The following is a 17500-nucleotide window of genomic DNA, read 5'->3' as shown; positions in this document are numbered from 1 at the left end:
CTCCAAGGGCTAAGCCTTACTGTGGGGTAAAGTGCAGCTAGTGGTTACACTTCCCTGCCACGGATTGTGGAGCATGTGGGACAGAGGACACAATCCCCCCACAGTAAAAAGCGAATAAAGTTGGGCTCTTGTAAGCAGAGGGAGCCGAACCTTCGGCTCCTATAAGAGTTCCCAAACTGTGAAACAAAAGTTAAAGAAGGCACTAGCTGTCTTAATGTAAGTTAGGGACTAGTATTAGCTAAAATTCTTGGTATTTCTAAAATGGTACATTTAGGTGTCTGTATATAGCGTTCATAACAATCTGAGCTCCAGCGCCCTAAAACTTTGATGAGCCAGGGTGGAAGGACAGCTTTGGCGGCTGTTGAGGCCGCTCCAATACGGAAACTGTGAGAGTAGAAATTCTTGGCAGGGAGACCACAGTGCTGAAGAATTGTCCTGAGCTCTGTTGTGAGATTGTTCCGTGTAAGCCATTGTTTGGATTGAGCAAAGACAAACAGAGGGTGGCTTGATGGAGGCTGGGCTTGGAGGAGATAGTCTTTCATGGCCATCACCGAACAGATAGGTGACGAGGACTTTGCTATGGTGATTGTGTAGCCCTGTCTGAAAGGGTCGGTTTTGGACTGTTTAATGCCCACTAGCATGTGGCTGGGTGAGTGGGAGTTGGGTACCAGTGTGATGTCAGTGGAAGTGAGGTGGACAGAGGGGTCGAATGGGCCATTGCAAGTGAATTCACTGGATCTTAAGAACCCGAAAAAAGCGAGGGTGAAGGCCGCCCAAAGCATAACATGATCCAGGTTATAGGAAAGTTCGGGCTTAAGGTAGGAGTGAATGGAATGGAGAACTGTAAGGGTGATGGGAAAACGGTCAAGCTGCTTGGGAGGAGTGAGGCACTTAATTCCTGTGAGGACCTTTTGTAACCTATGCATGTCATTAAGCTTAAGAGGAAAGTTAAGCTCCCGATGGAGGTCCTGCACTGCCACCAAGTACAGCTTGACCATTTCATGGCATACTGTGTGGGCTAAATGAGATGCAAAATACATCAGGGTAATTTGCGAGGCCCGTAGGAGGGGGTTTGAGGGGCCTACTAAACCATGCACGAGGGCAAAGGTGAGGAAGTGCTTGACACCAACTTGATAGGTGCGTCGAGTGGAAGGGGCTAGGGAAGCATTGAGGTATCGCTGTATGGAACCTCGCAGATGTTCACTGCTAATGAAGGGATGGTGGAGGCTGTGGGAGAGGCTGAGGGAGCCAGGGTACAGAAGCGGTCCATCTGAAAACGGGAAAGGGAATCAGCAATAGAATTGTCTAACCCTGGGATGTGAGTAGCTGTGAATGCGAAGTTATCTAGGAGCGTTTGAAGTGTGATGGCTCGAATGAGGTCCATTACCCGAGGGGACTTGGAGTGTTTAGAGTTTATGCTGGCAACCACTGACTTGTTGTCACACCACATGCAGATCCTTCTACCAGTCCAGCGGGAACCCCATAAAATACAGGCTAAGTATGGGAAGTAACTCCTGCCATTCAATACTAATACCCCTTTTTGGGCTGAGTGTTTGGTGGTGGAGCCAGTGCCCCTGGAACCATTCACCTGCTAAGAAACCCCCATATCCGAGGGAACCAGAAGCATCAGTGTATAGCCGAAGTTCTGGCGGAGAGGTGGCCTGGGTATCTAAAAAGAGGGACACACCATTCCAATTTTGGAGAAAATGTTGCCACATAGTAATGTCCTTGCAGAAACCTGAATTAAGGCAGATGTGCCAATGAGGGAACTTGATACCCTTTGTAAGGTGGATAATGCGCTGCAAGAAGGGGCGGCCAGGGGCAATAACCTTACAAGCGAATTGAAGGGTGCCAATCAAAGACTGGAGCTCCTGTAAGGTAGCAGATTTCCCATTGGTCTACTGAACCAGGGCTTCCTGAATGAGGGTGAGTTTATCTACCGGGAGACTGGCTTCCATTTTATTGGAATCTAGTAGGATACCCATAAATTCAAGGCTTGTACATGCTGGAAAGGTTTTTCCAGGAACTATGGGGATATTTGTAAAAAGATGTAAAATTTGGCATAGAGCAGTCATGCATTTTGATCGGGGAGGGGGGGTAGCAAAAAAGAAATCATCTAGTATATGAATAACCTTGGAAATGTTAAGTTTAGTTCAAATGATCCATTCAAGAGCAGATGAGAATTCATCAAACAGAAAGGGGGCAGATCTGAGACCGAATGGGAGGACCACATCGAAAAAATAGAGCCCCTCCCATTTCATACCTAGGAGTTCCCAATCCGAGGGATGGACAGGAACATTGCGAAATGCTGATTTTATATCTAGTTTGGACATGAAGCACCCTGGGCCGAGATCCTGAAGTATGGCAATTGCATGATCAACCTTAATGTATTGCAAAGAATAGGACTCAGCAGGAATATGGGCATTGACGCTGGTCGGGCAGTGTTTGGGATACAAGAGGTGGAATATGGTACGCCGTTCAGAGGAGTGTTTCTTGGGAACGACCCCAATTGGGTATACCAGCAGGTTCGAGAAGGGAGGGGTGTGAAAAGGCCCTGCTATGTGGCCCAGGCTAACCTCTTTAAGCATGTTTTGTCGATAATAGATGGGTTGATATTTGCGCAGGGAAGGTTAGAATATTCCTTGGGGACCCTTCGACCTAAATAGCCAATTCAAAAGCCCTGAGAGAACCCTGTGAGAAGATGGTTAACTGTTGGTTGATCTGGATGGCCCTGAAGGTAGGATGCAAGTTTGTCAATGGCAATGGGGGTGAGAGGGGTAAGTTGGGATAGATAATTAGGAGTGTCCTGAAGGAATTGCTAGTGCTTGAAGACGATTTAGGTCTTTCCTCTCTGTGCCCGGTGAGTTTGGCATGGTCTTCCCCAGAGTGGGCTGCTGAGCATCCGGGCTGGCTACACCGGTGTTGGTAAGGGCATGGTATGTGAGCGCAGGGTCGGCCTGTGTTAAAGTTGTAGCACAGGTCGGCTTGGGTTGGGGCATCCCAAGACCTACGGGAAGATAAAGGGCAGGCATCAGAGAGATGGTCGGTGCTGCCACAGGGTCTGCATCCAGATTTTGGAAGGCTTGTAAAGGTATCAAGGTAGAGCTGGACGTCCCGTTCCCCTCACTTAAAAGAAAGGTTATTGGAGGCACGCCTTCGGAACTCCATGTCGTAAACATACCAACCCATCCCAGGGAATTTTCGTGCCGCATCTCTTACCAACTGTTGATATGCTATTAAATCTGTGGCACGAGAGGGATACATCGACACTATAACAGCGAAATAGATGGCGAAGGCATCGAGCCACCGATCAATAGAGGTGATTTTGGGGCGTTTGGAAGAGGATGGGGGGGGGATAGTTAACCCTTGATCGCCTAACTGAAGGTTAAGATGGGACTGGAAGGTGTTAGTGAGAAGGGAGGTCATTGGTAAGAGGGTAGCAAAGTCCACATACTCACCGTTCGTGATGGCCGTCGAGGTGGCCTTTGTCAGATGGCTGGCGAGTTCGGGTGAAGCAACGCGACTTGAGCAGGATCAGAAACGTCGACGGAGTCCTTCAGTACCCCCAGTGGGTTCCACTCCCTGACTTCAAAGTTTCTTCAGTTGCCTCTGGGGCTCTTGGTTACGGAGCATTCTTCCAGGGTCACAGGTTCTCAGGTGCATGGCTCCCAACACACGTCTCTGAGTCTATTGAGTACAAGGAACTTTTCCCTATCGTCGTGGCAGCTTCCCTCTGGGGTCCCCTCTGGGCCTCCAAACAGGTCAACTTCCTATCAGATAACCGCTCAGTGGTCAGACCATTCTGCGGTCTGGCACTCCAAGAGCCCCTACCATCATGTCCTTGGTTCGCTATCTGTCCCTGTTGGCAGCTTATCACTCCTTCTCCATCACTACCTCCCCAGTTTGAGAGAAGTCTCACCCGATTGCTGACTCCCTGTCTTGCTTTCAGTTTCAGCGCTTTTGCTGGCTAACCCCTCATGAAGACTCCATTCTGACCCAGGAGCCATAGCAGCTCCTCTCGGACTTGGAACTTCGCTGTCAGATAAATGCGACTTCTACTTGACTCAGGGTCTTGCCCCTTCTACCAGGAAAGTTTACTCTTCTGCCCAACGGCGCTTCATGGATTTCTGTGCTCAGGACAAGAGCCTATCTCCTTCGGGATAAGCTCTTCCAGCCAGTAAAGAGATGTGCTCATCCGTTTCTGCTGTCATATTGCTGATACTCTCCACCATTCGTCCATTAAGGTTTACCTTTCAACAATCCAGTCCCTTCACATCAAGGTGGATCTGCCTTCTGCACTGGTTGGTTGCCTTCGGCTACAGTGTGTGTTGTGGGGTATCAAATGCCACCAAGGCTGAAATAGGCGTCAGCACCAACCCATCACAATCACGCTGATGCACATTATCTTCCAGTACTTGAACTTCTCTGACTACAACCATACAATGCTTTGGGCTGCCTGCTGTCTCAGGTTTTTTTGGTCTCTTATGCACTGGTGAGTTCACTGTCAACTCCTCCTTTAATCCCAACATTCACCTTGCTATCAGCGATGTTCAAGCAGATTCCCTAGTCAATCAAGGCAGCTTCAGGATTCCTATTAAGTGCTCTAAGATGGACCCCTTTTGCCAAGGTTGCTATATCTACATTGATGCTGGGAAATGTGATCTGTGCCTTGTACACGCCCTTACCCAGTATCTAAACATTTGTGGTTCAACTCCTGGCTCACTCTCAACTCTTCCTTCTCTCTGGTGGAACCCCCCTACATCGCACATGGCTGACATCCTCTCCGCCTCTGGGGTCCCTGGTTGCTACACCGGTCATAGTTTCCACATTGACACAGCTACTTCAGCAGCCTCTCGTGGCTTACCAGATCACCTCATCAAGACGCTTGGTAGATGGTCCAGCGATGCATATCAGCTCTACATTCACAATCTCGTTAGTACTATGGTGCGGGTAGCAAACCTTCTCACTTGACAGGTATTTCTTGCTTATCTTTCTCCTTTCCTAGTTGTTTCTTGTAGGGTACCTCGAGACTTTGGTAGTTTGGGGCCACAGCTTCCCCCAGCCCTGCACCCCTCTTTCCCTCTCTGATCTGGATTGTGTCAGCTCAGAGAGTCTCTTTGGCTTGGAATGGGGGCTCATGGCTGGGTTGCGGGGATTTGCCAGCCATGGGGACAGTATTCTATCTCGGGGCTGGCTGACCACAGTGGAAGCCCCTGGGTATCCCAGGCACCCACCTTCCACTAACGCGAGGCAATTGGTTAAATTTGGTTAAATGTAATTTAACTACATTAACCACCACAAGCTTAGCGGTCAAGCGGTCCACAAGCTTAGCGGTCAAGCGGTTCGCAAGCTTAGCGGTTAAGTGGTTCACAAGCTAAGCAGTCAAGCAGTCCACAAGTGTGGAAAATACCAAAAACTGTAACTTAATCTTAACTCAAAGTTAACTTGATGAATAGCCGATCCCTTCCAAGCCTGGATGAAAAAACTAAAATTGCACTAGTTAGTCTTGTCATGCGCAGTTTCACTCATCTGTGTAGCTGATCGCATATTAAATGTTACAGTACATCTAATTGATTTTTTGGTCATACGGGCAATTTAAGTGTACCTTGTGCATTATTTCCTCTTGCTCTTTACTGGTTTCTTGCTGTATAGATTTTTCTTCCTCCTCCATAGTGCTTGTAATTGCAGTCTCAGTTGTACCATCTCCAGGTAATGTATGGCAGCAATCACTCATCTACAACAACACACCAACAATATTATCATAATGTATCAATTTATTTATTACTGAAAGCTGCCAATCTTGACTCAAGAATTTCTCACTTTTCTCATTTAGGTCTGAGGGGCAATTTCAAACTTTTTGCAAACTGTATAAAAAGATCATTTGCTCTTTAAAGCAGGGGTCACACGTACATGTATACATTCTACTGAACATGACACGTGTTCAGTGATTTTTATTTTCTTAAATTATAACAATGCAAGGAATGTGTACACACTGTAGCCACGGGTTAAACAATAGATAATCAACGCACATTCTATGAAACCACATAGAGGGACTCCAAGGTAGCATGAAGGCGATAAGAAGATGAAAAAATTAAATTTCTTTTTTATCACTGTTCATCTTTAATTTGTTAATTACCATCCACAAGTTGAGATTGGAGACACAGGCATTTCAAAAGATTTAAATTATAGGTAAACCAATCAAGTGCTTTGCTACAAATGCCAAAACGATTCAACAATCTGGAACACAATCTCACGCAACTTCAACACCTGACAGGATGGAATTTCCTCATCGATTTTCCAACAAGAAGCAACACACACCTTGACAATTGTCTGACTAACAGATTAGATCTGTTTGGCAAAAGTTTTCCAATTAAAATGCTAATGACAACAGATCATTTTGGATTCATTGTACCCACTGGTGAAGAGCTGAAGCCCATTCAGCAGAAACATCGAAAATCTGCCCCCTAACTTGCTCTGGACATGGAAGCCTGGTGTGATGTCTCGAAGCTGAAAATATTGAGGATGAGGTACAACCTTTTGAGCTCAAGATTTTTACCATCATGAATATGTGTATGCCACTAAGAACTGTTTCTATTTCCTCACAAGATCCCACCTGCATGACTCTACTGGTGAAATATATGCTTAGAAGAAAATCTCCAATTTCTATGCTTAATGTAAATCGTCAATGAGAGCTAAGCAAGAGGATTTCTGACTTCATTGACGATTTCAAAGTGTCTGTTGTCCGCCTTATTGAGGTGTCCGTCTAAAAGAGAGTTTGGTTATAGTAAAATGACTAAGAAACGGCCGGGACCAGCACCAACTCTCCGTCCTATAGAGGTGTCCGTCTTACAGAGGTGTCCATTAAGAGAGAGTTGACAGTATAGAGAACCAAATCGTATGGAAACCTGGGAAAACTGCCCCAGAAATTAGTGAGTGACAGGTCTGGAATGTATTAAGAGGATTAAACAAAACTGCCAACAGACTGGACCAGATACCTTAATAGGTATGGAAAGACCAGGCTGAGATATTTACACCTATAGTTACTGAGTAGTTTTTGTTGTATCAAAATCGTTTATTCTCTCAACTCCAGCCTTGTTATACAATAATAAGAAATCTCATGTTACATAGTTACGTCAAGAGACGAACAATAACCTCACATCTCTCTTTCGGGAAATCAAAAGAAAATTTTAAACGAATCAAAAATCCTAGGAAATCAGTCTATATTCTATGGTGCCAAAAAAACCAAATCGAAAGAAAAATCATACGGATAGTCTCTGTCCAGTTTTCTTACTTTTGTGTTCAAACAGTCTTTCTATGATCTAAGCCTGTGTTCAAAGGTCTAATCGTTTTGGTGGTATAACAGCTCTGCCTGAACAAGTTACTGTGAAATTGCTCGAACTTTCACATTTAGGCAGGTCATCTCTCTTTTCTTTCTCCAGCTTAGCAGCAGGGGTTGGAGTTTCAACCAGATGTCTCCTATTTCTCCACAGAAGGGATTGGTCGGGTTTGACCAAGTACAATCTAGGTTCGGGGCATTTCTGCACAATAACAGCAGGGGAACTCTGGTCTCTCACCCAAAACTTTGTCGCCTGGTTTTAGCTCAGGTAGAATTGAAGCACGATGTCGCCAGTTGTAGTTTTCGGTTTGCTTGTGCTCGGTTTTCCTCAACTGCTCTGTTTCTGGCCATTTTGGTGTTAGTTTCTCTGGAGCCAAAGGAAGTGTAGAACGACGTTTTCTTCCCATCAGTAGCTCTGCAGGGGTGTACCCATTGTGCAGCAGTGTAGATCTGTATGACAAAAGTGCCAAATAAGGATCTTCAGACTTGGTTATCAGATCTTTAGCCGTCTAAACAGCTCTTTCTGCTTCCCCATTTCTTTGAGGGTAGTGAGGACTACTGGTTAGGTGAGTAAATCCCCATTCTTCAGCAAATTTGGAGAATGTAGCAGCTGAAAATTGTGGACCATTATCAGATATTATGATCTCTGGGATGCCATGACGACTGAAGAACGACTTCAGATGATTAGATGCACTTTCTGAAGTGGTGTTTTTTAATGGGGCAATTTCGAAGAATCTTGAATAATAATCAACAGCGATTATGTACTCTTTACCACTATGGTGGAAAAGGTCAACGCCTATCTTCTGCCATGGTTGCTCTGGAAGTGTCGTTGGCATCATTGGTTCAGCATGATTTCTTTTCTGTTTGGGGCATGTTGTGCACGTGGTAACCATATCTTCAATTTGCTTGCTGAGAACTGGCCACCACACCGAGTCACAGGCTCTTTCACAACATTTTCGGATTCCTTGGTGTCCTGTGTGAATTTTGTCCAGGATGTCTAATCGAAGAGATGAAGGGATGATAATTCTCTGATCTTTCAGAAGACCTCTTTGGGTAGTAATAGTAGCAATCTCGGACCAATATGGTTTCAACAAAGTGTTCACTTTTGTTTTATCTGGCCAGCCGTCGGTACAGAATTCAAATAGTTTTCTGCATACTTCATCATTCTGCTGGTGAAGTCTTAACTCATCGCGTTTTCGCTGTGTTGCTGGAAAGCTCTCCAAGATGTGTGAAACGTACAAGTTTGAGTCTTCATTGAAACGTTCATCTTCTTTTGAAAGTTGCTTATCTAGGGGTGCTCGTGACAGGGTATCACCAACTCTTTCCCAGGGACATGTAGCATCTTGAACGAATACTTCATCAGCCTCATTCGAAATCTATGAATTCTTGGGGGTAGTTCATCCAGCGTCTTTGAACCAATGAGAGGCACAAGTGGTTTATGCTCGGTTTCAATTAGGATATCCTTGCCCAGGATGTAATCATGTAACTTCTCACATGCCCAGGTAGTTGCAAGTGCCTCCTTTTCAATTTGGGCGTATCTTTGTTCTGTACTGGTCATGGATCTTGACGCGTAGGCAACAGGCTTTTTCTCTTTGTTTTCTTGCTCTTGTAGGAGTACAGCGCCAAGGCCAAATGATGATGCATTGGCTGATAATATGGTGGCTTTTTGAGGATCGTAATGGGTGAGGACGGGTGTTAAGATAAGCTCATCCTTGAGTTTCTTGAAAGATTCTTGCTGTGCTTGTCCCCAATGAAACTGGTTTTTCTTACTAAGGAGGTCTCTGAGTGGTTTTGTTTTCTCTGCCAGGTGGGGAATGAATCTTCCAAGTTGATTGACCATTCCAAGAAACCATCTGACATCACTAACATTTTGGGGAGTGGTCATGCCTTGAACAGACTCTATCTTCTCAGGGTCTGACCTTATGCCATCTTCGCTGATCACATGGCCAGCACATTTGACTTCTCTCTTGGAAAGAAGTGCAGGGTTGCACCTGCTTCATCAAGCTTTTTGAGTACCGCTTGCACTCTTTTGTCATGCTCTTTTTGTGTTTTGCCATGGATAAGCATGTCATCTATGATAGAAATATAGATAATGTTCAGGAGCAGACTTGATGCCAAACAGCATTCGATTAAAACAAAACCTTCCGAAGGGTGTGATGAATGTGGTAAGCAAACCAGAGTCTGGTTCTAATTTCTCTTGCCAAAATCCCGAATTGCAGTCTAGTTTGGTGAAGTACTTGGATTCTTTAATTTGAGCCAGCATGTTCTCAATCTTGGGTAGCGGATAGGTTTCCCGTAACACGCACTCATTGAGTTTGGCAAGGTCAACACATATGCAAATTTTGCCATCAGGTTTGGGGACAACAACCATGCCTGCACACCAGTCGGTAGGGATGTCTACTTTAAAAATGATTCCCAGGTTTTCCATGTGCTCTAATTCTGCCTTCACTTTACTAATCAGAGGTAGTGCTACTCTACGAGGTGTTAATGCAAAAGGAGTAGAATCGGGTTTAAATGTAATCTTGAATTCGCCCTTTAATTCTCCCAGTCCTTTAAACAATCTTGGGTGATTTGCTTTAGCTTCTGCTTTGATGCCGTTGTAGGACAAGTCAGACTGGAAACTCGCAACTTTCTGGATTAGATTTAGAGCTTCAATAATTATTGCTGGTTTTCCTAACAGAGGTTCTTTTAGGTTTGCAAGACGTAAATATCTTGTCGTGTTTGTTAGCCATTTCCGGTCATTAGGTTTCCTGTTACAACACCTGTCACGGAAAGTTTTGCCTGACTAGGGCCAAATAGCTTTTTCATAGCTTTTCGCAGCTTTCTAAGCCGGGACGTTTGTAAATATCTTCAGAAATTACGGTAACATCCACGCTTGTGTCAATTTTGAATTTAACAGGAGTGTATCCCAGCTTCGACTTAACAGACCACTTTGCTTGTCTTTCGTCTCTCCGCCATCCGCGGTCAACATTTTGTGATGCTGCTTTACCAGCTCTGACGATTTTGCCCCCTTGACAGCCTTTTCGAGGGTCACTTTTTAGTCTTGCATAAGCTTTTGAGATAAAGCAGCGTTTCTAATTCCCACCCTTGATGCGATTTCTTATTAACTCTTCTCTGAGAGGTCCGAACTGGCAAGTTTCGGCAAGCTCGTAAATGGATTCAATAAATTCAACCACAGATTCTGTCTCAACTTGAACGCGTCTGTTGGGAAGTGCTCATTCAAAAATCACATTTGAGCGGCCCACAAAGTGTGTTTCAAAGCGGCGCTTTACTGTCTCGTATACAGTATCCCTTTCAGCCAAATGAAAACTTTTAAATATATCGTTAGCGTTTCCTCCCATTGCGTACACTAACGTATTAACTTGGACTTTGTCATCTTTTTCGTCAAGGCCAGTTGCCATGCGATAACACTCGAATCTTTCAATCCAACGCTTCCATTCTTCAGGCTTTTTGGAGTTCAATTTTTCCGGTAACGGAATTTGAGATGAAGCCATTTTGCACTTAAAGTTGCAGCCGTTTTTCTCGTTGCTCCAATAGGTTTACAATGCTTTACGCGGTCCGTTTTACTTCTGACACCATGCATAGTTTTCTATCAAAATCGTTTATTCTCTCGACTCCAGCCTTGTTATACAATAATAAGAAATCTCATGTTACATAGTTACGTCAAGAGACGAACAATAACCTCACAGTTACCAGCCTGTGGAACTTGTCAGTTTCCACTCACACTTGGCCAAAATCATGGAAGAGTGCCAACATCAATCCTCTTCCTAAAGTGGAGATCCTAGTCTGCAATGGGGATTATCAAGGTACATATGTATCAATGTGAAACCAGTCATTGCTCGTAGGTATGAGAAAGTTGTCTATAGGCTACATGCCCAGGAAATTTGCAGTTTACATACAGGGAGGGTGGTTCACGTATGGATGCTCTTGTCATGATTCAGCATGAAGTGTGCAAGTTCCTTTAAATGACCCTAACTGCATAGCTGTTAAGTACATGTAAATGAGGGTATTATACAAGGTAACTTAATGAAATGTAATCCTAGTAAGTGCAAAGAACTTGTTTCCGAAAGACGAAAGACATACCGATGTGTACATTAATTGACATGATATTGAACATACCATAATGCTCTGAACTTACTGTACTGTATTGGGACTCAATTTCCAGCAAGACTGTAGATTTGATAAGCACATTAAAAAGCTTGGTATGGCCTGTAATGTATTAGGCTGCTAAGTATGCTACAGTATGAATACATGTTATGATTACAATGTTACCTACACACTTGTGGTACATTGTATATGCAGCCTCAGAGCCAGAATTATTTAAAAATGTTGCAAGATTTTCTAGACAGAAGCCACAAAAGGAAATGCAACTCTGTTAGACTGAAATTATAAGAGTTTTATTAGAAAAATGAGACCACGGAAAGTTCTTTGAAAAGTTTCTCAACTTAGTAACCACCCCCTACGTGACCAGGTGCTAAAGGCTAAGGTCAAAATTGATTATAATTTACACTATAAGAATAGTGCCCGCATGTTGATAAACAACATTAAAAAAATACTTTTATTAAAAGATTAACTTATAAAACGATCTTCACATGTGATCTAATACTGTATTCTATTACAATTTCAACTATGTAACATCAGATATGCAGTTTTTATCTCAATGAGGAATAAAGACATTTATTATTATTATATTCTTATACACAACAACTTATGATCACAACTTATGATCAAACGCCCGCTTAAAGACCTAACAGAACCAGGATTCGGATCTTTGATTATCATTAAAGCGGGCAATATCATGCATACTCTAATAAGGGCAGTTTTTGTTCCACAACTACACAAATCACTTTGCAGTACCAAATTGAACGTAATGGCTGCTTTGCCCTGTGTCGACTAAGATTTAAACAGTACTGATAATGAATGGACATAATGTCAACTTGCCTCATTTCCATTTGTACTCAAATTGATTTTATGTTGGTTCACACTTTGAGAAGCACTTCCACTGGGAAGACTGGAATCTTTTCCAGAAGCAGTTTGAGCATCAATGCAGTCTTCACTGGATGACTATAAGGTTAAAATAAGAATATATTGAGACCAAACACAGGAGTCTCAAAGAGGAGAAAAATTAAATTTATTGTGGCAAAACCTACGTCCATGACATGTACCATCACTGATATCAAACCAAAGACAGGTACCAGGCAAAACTAAGTTTTCACTAATTTCTTTTCATCAATTGGACTTAATCTGTACATGTATGGTAGGAAGGTGGTTCACACCAGTTTCAACTCATTAGAAAAGATTCTGCAGGATTGTTTCATGTAACAGCAATGTTATTGTACCATACAATGTAAATGTATAATACACCAAGAGCTTAACAAGATGAACTTACATGTAAGGTTAACTATTATTGCAGGAAAGAGATTATCAGGCTAAGATTAAAATAAATTTTAAAAAAATTCTTAGGCGTCAGAAGAACCAGTTTTCGGTGTCATCAAAAATGCACAGATTGATCCATGTCCTGGTGTCCTGACACTCTCTGTTATCACTAAAACGCAATATGCAACATTACATTTCCTGCCAGTTTGAGTTTGAAAACTATAAACAACTTTGCTTTGGCACACTTGTTTTGTTCCAAAAGCCTCTCAAGCTTTGATATGGTGTTGCTGCTCCAGCACTACAAATGGGAAGATCTTGAAACAGCCAATGCCCTTACAACACAGTCTCAGCTTCCACAAAAAAATCAAGACATAGTTGAATAAAGCAAGCCGGGTTAAACAACGAACAAGAAACAAAAATCTTTGCTAGTAACATCAAATAAAGCATGTTTTCATCTGCTAAATCTTGATAGCTTGAGTACAACTCAAATGGTGTGGATGACATCATCAATCTCATTTCAATGCATTTTTGACTCCAAAAACATTTGTATGTTTCCTTTCAATTGTAGCCACTTCTGAAAGCATTCTGAAATAGATGCCTTTTTGATTAAAACGTTAGGCGTTAAAGTGTGGACAGCAGGCCTAAAAGCATTGAAATGTACATTGTACACTGTAAATATTTTCAAACAAAAATGCATTAGTGTGGACAGGGTCTATGAGTACAAATGAAATGTGCATGGAGGGTGGGTCCTCAACTTAATTTTGCCAACAGTATTCACTTCGACCCTGGAAATGAGATTGCTTTCTCTAGGGGTGTTTGGGGGCATGCCATTTTCAAACATTGCTCCAAAGTGAAATTATTGATGATGACATTAAGACAGCTTCATGTTGTCATTGTCAAAGTGAGTTTAATTATTAGGTTCGAAAGAATGTCTTTAATTTGTTCAATTTAACGGAAAAAGTGGATGACTTCTCCAAGTGAAGTAGCCAAGACTTTTCATCAGATGCCAGTCCTTACACCACGCCACTTTCACAACATTACACAGGGACCGCTCTGCACCCTTGCCAATTGGCATATGTCTACTAGTCCTCCAATATGGGGAATAAAAATGTAATTTGACTAAACAGTAATAAATTAAGAGTCCAAACTTTATTGACTGTAAGCAGACGGTTGAGTTATTTCGCTTCCTGTTTGAATGTATACAAACAGATAGTCGACTATGGTGTTAAGACAAATCATTTCATTGGCGTATTAGTTGATTCACTCCATAGTCATGTACTAAAGCCAGCCAATCAGTGTTGCTATTTATTGTAATGATGCACATTGTTTTACAATAGTTTGCAAGATTTTCATTAAATAGCATGGCTGCAAACAGGGCAAAGCAGCCAAAACGTCTGGCCTTTTTTAAACCAGCCAAGTCTCCCGACTCGTCTGATTCTAAACCAACTGACTCAGAAACCAGTCTAGTCCAAGGAAGTAACCAGGACAGTAAGACAGCTCTGGTAAAACAGAAGCTGAAGCTGGAATGGTTTAAGGAATTTCCCTGGCTTTGTCATGACTCGACCAGAAACATTTTTACTTTGTGACTACTGCATCGATGCAGGGAGGGAGAATGTTTTTCCCAAAGGTAAATCTGTGTTTTTCCAAAAAATAGGTACGCATTGTGTGTGAGTGGTAGTGCAGTAACACAACGCTGTATTATTGTCAACTGAACTGCATTTTGTCTCCCAGGAGATTCAAGTTATCTTTGTGTAATATGTAGCTCTAATAGTTCACCATATTGTTTCTGTGCCACATATAATTATAGTGCCATGGTAGATGTGTTAGGTAAATAGTCGCCTGACAAGACATGTGGTTAGCAGGAAAATACAAAACCCAGAAAGATTCAAGAAAATAAAAGGGACTCGAGAAACATTGGCTTTGAGGCTGATATGTTTCTTGTTCATTTCCAAGTTCCCTCACATTTTTTTTTTCACCACAAGGTTAACCGTGCACTCTGAGCTTCTGACAGCTTTCTAAGACAAAAGTTCACTGAAATTAATCCCTGTTGGGTGGGGTTAGTATTTGGATGGGTGACCTAAAAATATACGACTCAGAAACATAGGACCAAAAATTCTATTTTAACACTCAAAAATGTGAAGGTACAGATTTTGTTAGCCTGCTTTATGCAAAACAAGTATTGATGCAAAAGAAAATAAATATTGATACGCAGGTTTTAGGAAGAGCAGAAGGAAGTTTTCAGGAAATATCGATGGAGAATAAAATATTTTGCCATCAGCAACAAAATTTATGACACGAAAACAACTTAAATTTTGAACAGAGAAATTATAAAAGGTCACCATCAGCGAAAAATATTTTGGAAGATTTTTGTTACAGTGTACGTTCAATTTTTCTATTGTAGTTTTGGCTCCACAAATAAATCGCAAAATCGAAAGGGACATCGAAACAAAGGATACTTCTGTGTCAAAATGATGCCAAGACACCGGGTTTTTGTTTTTGTTAGTTGTTTTTTTTTTTCTTTCAAGTGTTTTAAAGATCGACAAGAAATGTGCGAATTTAACACAAAGATCACAATCGCCCAACTCTTGAGGTTAACCATTGTTTCTGCAAAGTCAAAAATTTACTCCCCTAGACGAGATTATTTATCACAGGTAATTCCATGGTTTTGGAAATAGCAGCTGCTTTATTGTTCATCAGTGTCAGAAATTCTTGTAAATTTTGGGGCTCATTTTGTTGAAACTGAAGCACGCTTCCATGAGACCTGTTTATGTTCGTGAGTTATGCACGCACTGCAGGCCTACTGTCACCACGGACTTACACTCTTACGACCCGGTGACAGTGTGTAGTGCACTTTAAGTGTGACATAGTCAAAAAAGCTTCAAAACCTAAAATTAATGCTCTCATTATTGTTTCTAAACTAAAGAAGTTACAGTTATGCGATATAGAAAAGCAGTTTCCCATTTACCCATAATCCTTTGTAGTGTATGGCCTACTTCAGATTCTGATCTTTTTCTTCTAAAATAAAGACTTCTTTACAAGCAGCAAATTAAAATTCTAGCAAAAATACATGTTGGCTTTGATAATCAGGGATGCTATGTTCTGATTCTGAGCAAATGTTTCTCCATTGAAATTCACTCAGCCACATAAAACATGTGTTTGATCATGCTGAATTGTATTGCATAATTTATTCTAGCCCTTAAAGGGGCTAGGTCACGCAATTTTAGGCAATTTCAGCACTGATCGAATGGTCATAGAATTAACTAAAATATCAAAATAACTGTTCAAAACTATAGAAGAACTCTAACAAAACACAGGGATTATTTAAGCCAAGAAGTTACATGGATGGACAAAACTGAAGAGGATTGAAATGGATTGAATTTGGGTAAATTTGAAAAACGTCGGCCCACCCTTTTTCAAATTTATATCAGTCTATATCAAAATGTCATTTACAAAGCTGGAAAATCATTCTCAGTTGTTATGTGGCCGTGATTTTGCAAATGAAAGACTCTTGCTCTGCCAATTTGATGTTTAGAGCTCATAATTAACAAAATTAAACAAAATTACCTAAAATAGCGTGACCTAGCCCCTTTAAGAATCACTTGGTACACCCCAATTGTTTTTTTTGTCACAAGAACGTACGTAACAAAATATTTCATCTGTACCCGAGTTATGGCGGATTTTCAATGGAAGATTTTGGAGGGAAGCGTGCTTGTGGAGGCATATTATAGTTTACAGAAAATTGTACTAGATAAATTTCCCAAAACTTTTTTATTTAAAGTGCCATCGTGAATGATACGTGCATGCAAAACATCAAGATAGGTCACCGCGCAAAATTTTGAGATAGAGACAATTTTTTCCCGCAGGTTTTATATCTGTTTCACGCGATTTTACGCCGTATTTTCACTTCCAGTGTGTTGTACGCGCTACTTTTGATAGAAATTTGATTCATTCTGCTGACGCGTGTTTCTTAGTTATGGCGTGTGTAGGTTACTCGTGCGCGCAGCTAAAAACCATTCAGAGCCTCCTTAAAGAGTTTGTTCAGCTTTAGCGAGCTATAAAGTTTGCTCTTTTCTGAGAAATGTTTGTTGCTACTGTATGCACATGTACATGCATGCATGAGGCGACCAGTAATGTGACCAAAAGTATGCACTTTGCATATCAACACATGCCTCGATCTCTTCGTTGAATTTTATGGATTATTATGATTACATATCATAGCTTGGTGGCTCTTCAGGACAAAAGGATATAAGTTCTTAGGGTTTTTAATTACAAACTAAGACTTAACATTTGGTAGAAAACTGAGACTCAGATGTACTTTTTGCAATCACTCAAACCACCAGAGAATAGTAAACAGTGTTAATTTCAGGTGTCTGACACTTGCAGACTGCAGACCGAAGAGTGCAGACTTATCTAGAGTGAGATGGCGTTTCACTCATTACTTTTTGTCTGTCTGGCCATTAAATTACACTGTACATCAATGAAAAATTCAGTATCTTTCTACCATAAAATTTACAGTAAGATAGAAAATTTTTCATTGTATTTGAGTGTTCTCGATTTTTGCTTGTCATTATTGCTTGCCTGATGAAAATGTCAATTACAGGAGGCATCAAGTGGTTTACCCATTTTCTGAACCTTTACATGAAACTTTATACCGCAGTAATATTGATTTCGCACAATCAGAACATCCCAACTGGTCAGTATAGAACACGGACTGCGGACCAGGTATAAAATGTGGACTTGGTATAAAATGCCCACCAGGTATCAAATGCAGACTGAAGGCTGCAGACT

The 17500-nt window shown here is 41.7% G+C and overlaps 2 protein-coding genes and 1 pseudogene across 5 annotated transcripts in view; all 3 read right to left on the bottom strand.

Moving 5' to 3' along the window:
• The window catches only part of LOC137997376 (lymphocyte-specific helicase-like), a 74465-nt gene that overhangs the window by 48648 nt on the left and 8317 nt on the right, over window positions 1-17500 (bottom strand). For all 4 annotated transcript variants that reach the window (XM_068843327.1, XM_068843330.1, XM_068843328.1 and 1 more), the window contains 2 exons: window positions 12278-12400; window positions 5606-5734 (listed from right to left, as the gene is read on the bottom strand). In XM_068843327.1, the coding sequence (XP_068699428.1) occupies window positions 5606-5734; window positions 12278-12400 (252 nt within the window). The remainder of the gene's footprint in view (window positions 1-5605; window positions 5735-12277; window positions 12401-17500) is intronic.
• On the bottom strand, window positions 222-1139 carry LOC137994206 (uncharacterized; the record flags this gene model as incomplete). The annotated part of the gene is made up of 1 exon (XM_068839841.1): window positions 222-1139. A coding segment is annotated over one exon (918 nt), but the record flags the coding sequence as incomplete, so codon positions are not given.
• On the bottom strand, window positions 1157-1958 carry LOC137994205 (uncharacterized; annotated as a pseudogene).

Source organism: Montipora foliosa, chromosome 3 (assembly GCF_036669935.1).
Source record: "Montipora foliosa isolate CH-2021 chromosome 3, ASM3666993v2, whole genome shotgun sequence".
NCBI lineage: Eukaryota > Metazoa > Cnidaria > Anthozoa > Scleractinia > Acroporidae > Montipora > Montipora foliosa.
The sequence above is the reverse complement of the archived record's forward strand: the minus strand, read 5'-3'. Positions and strand labels throughout refer to the sequence as shown.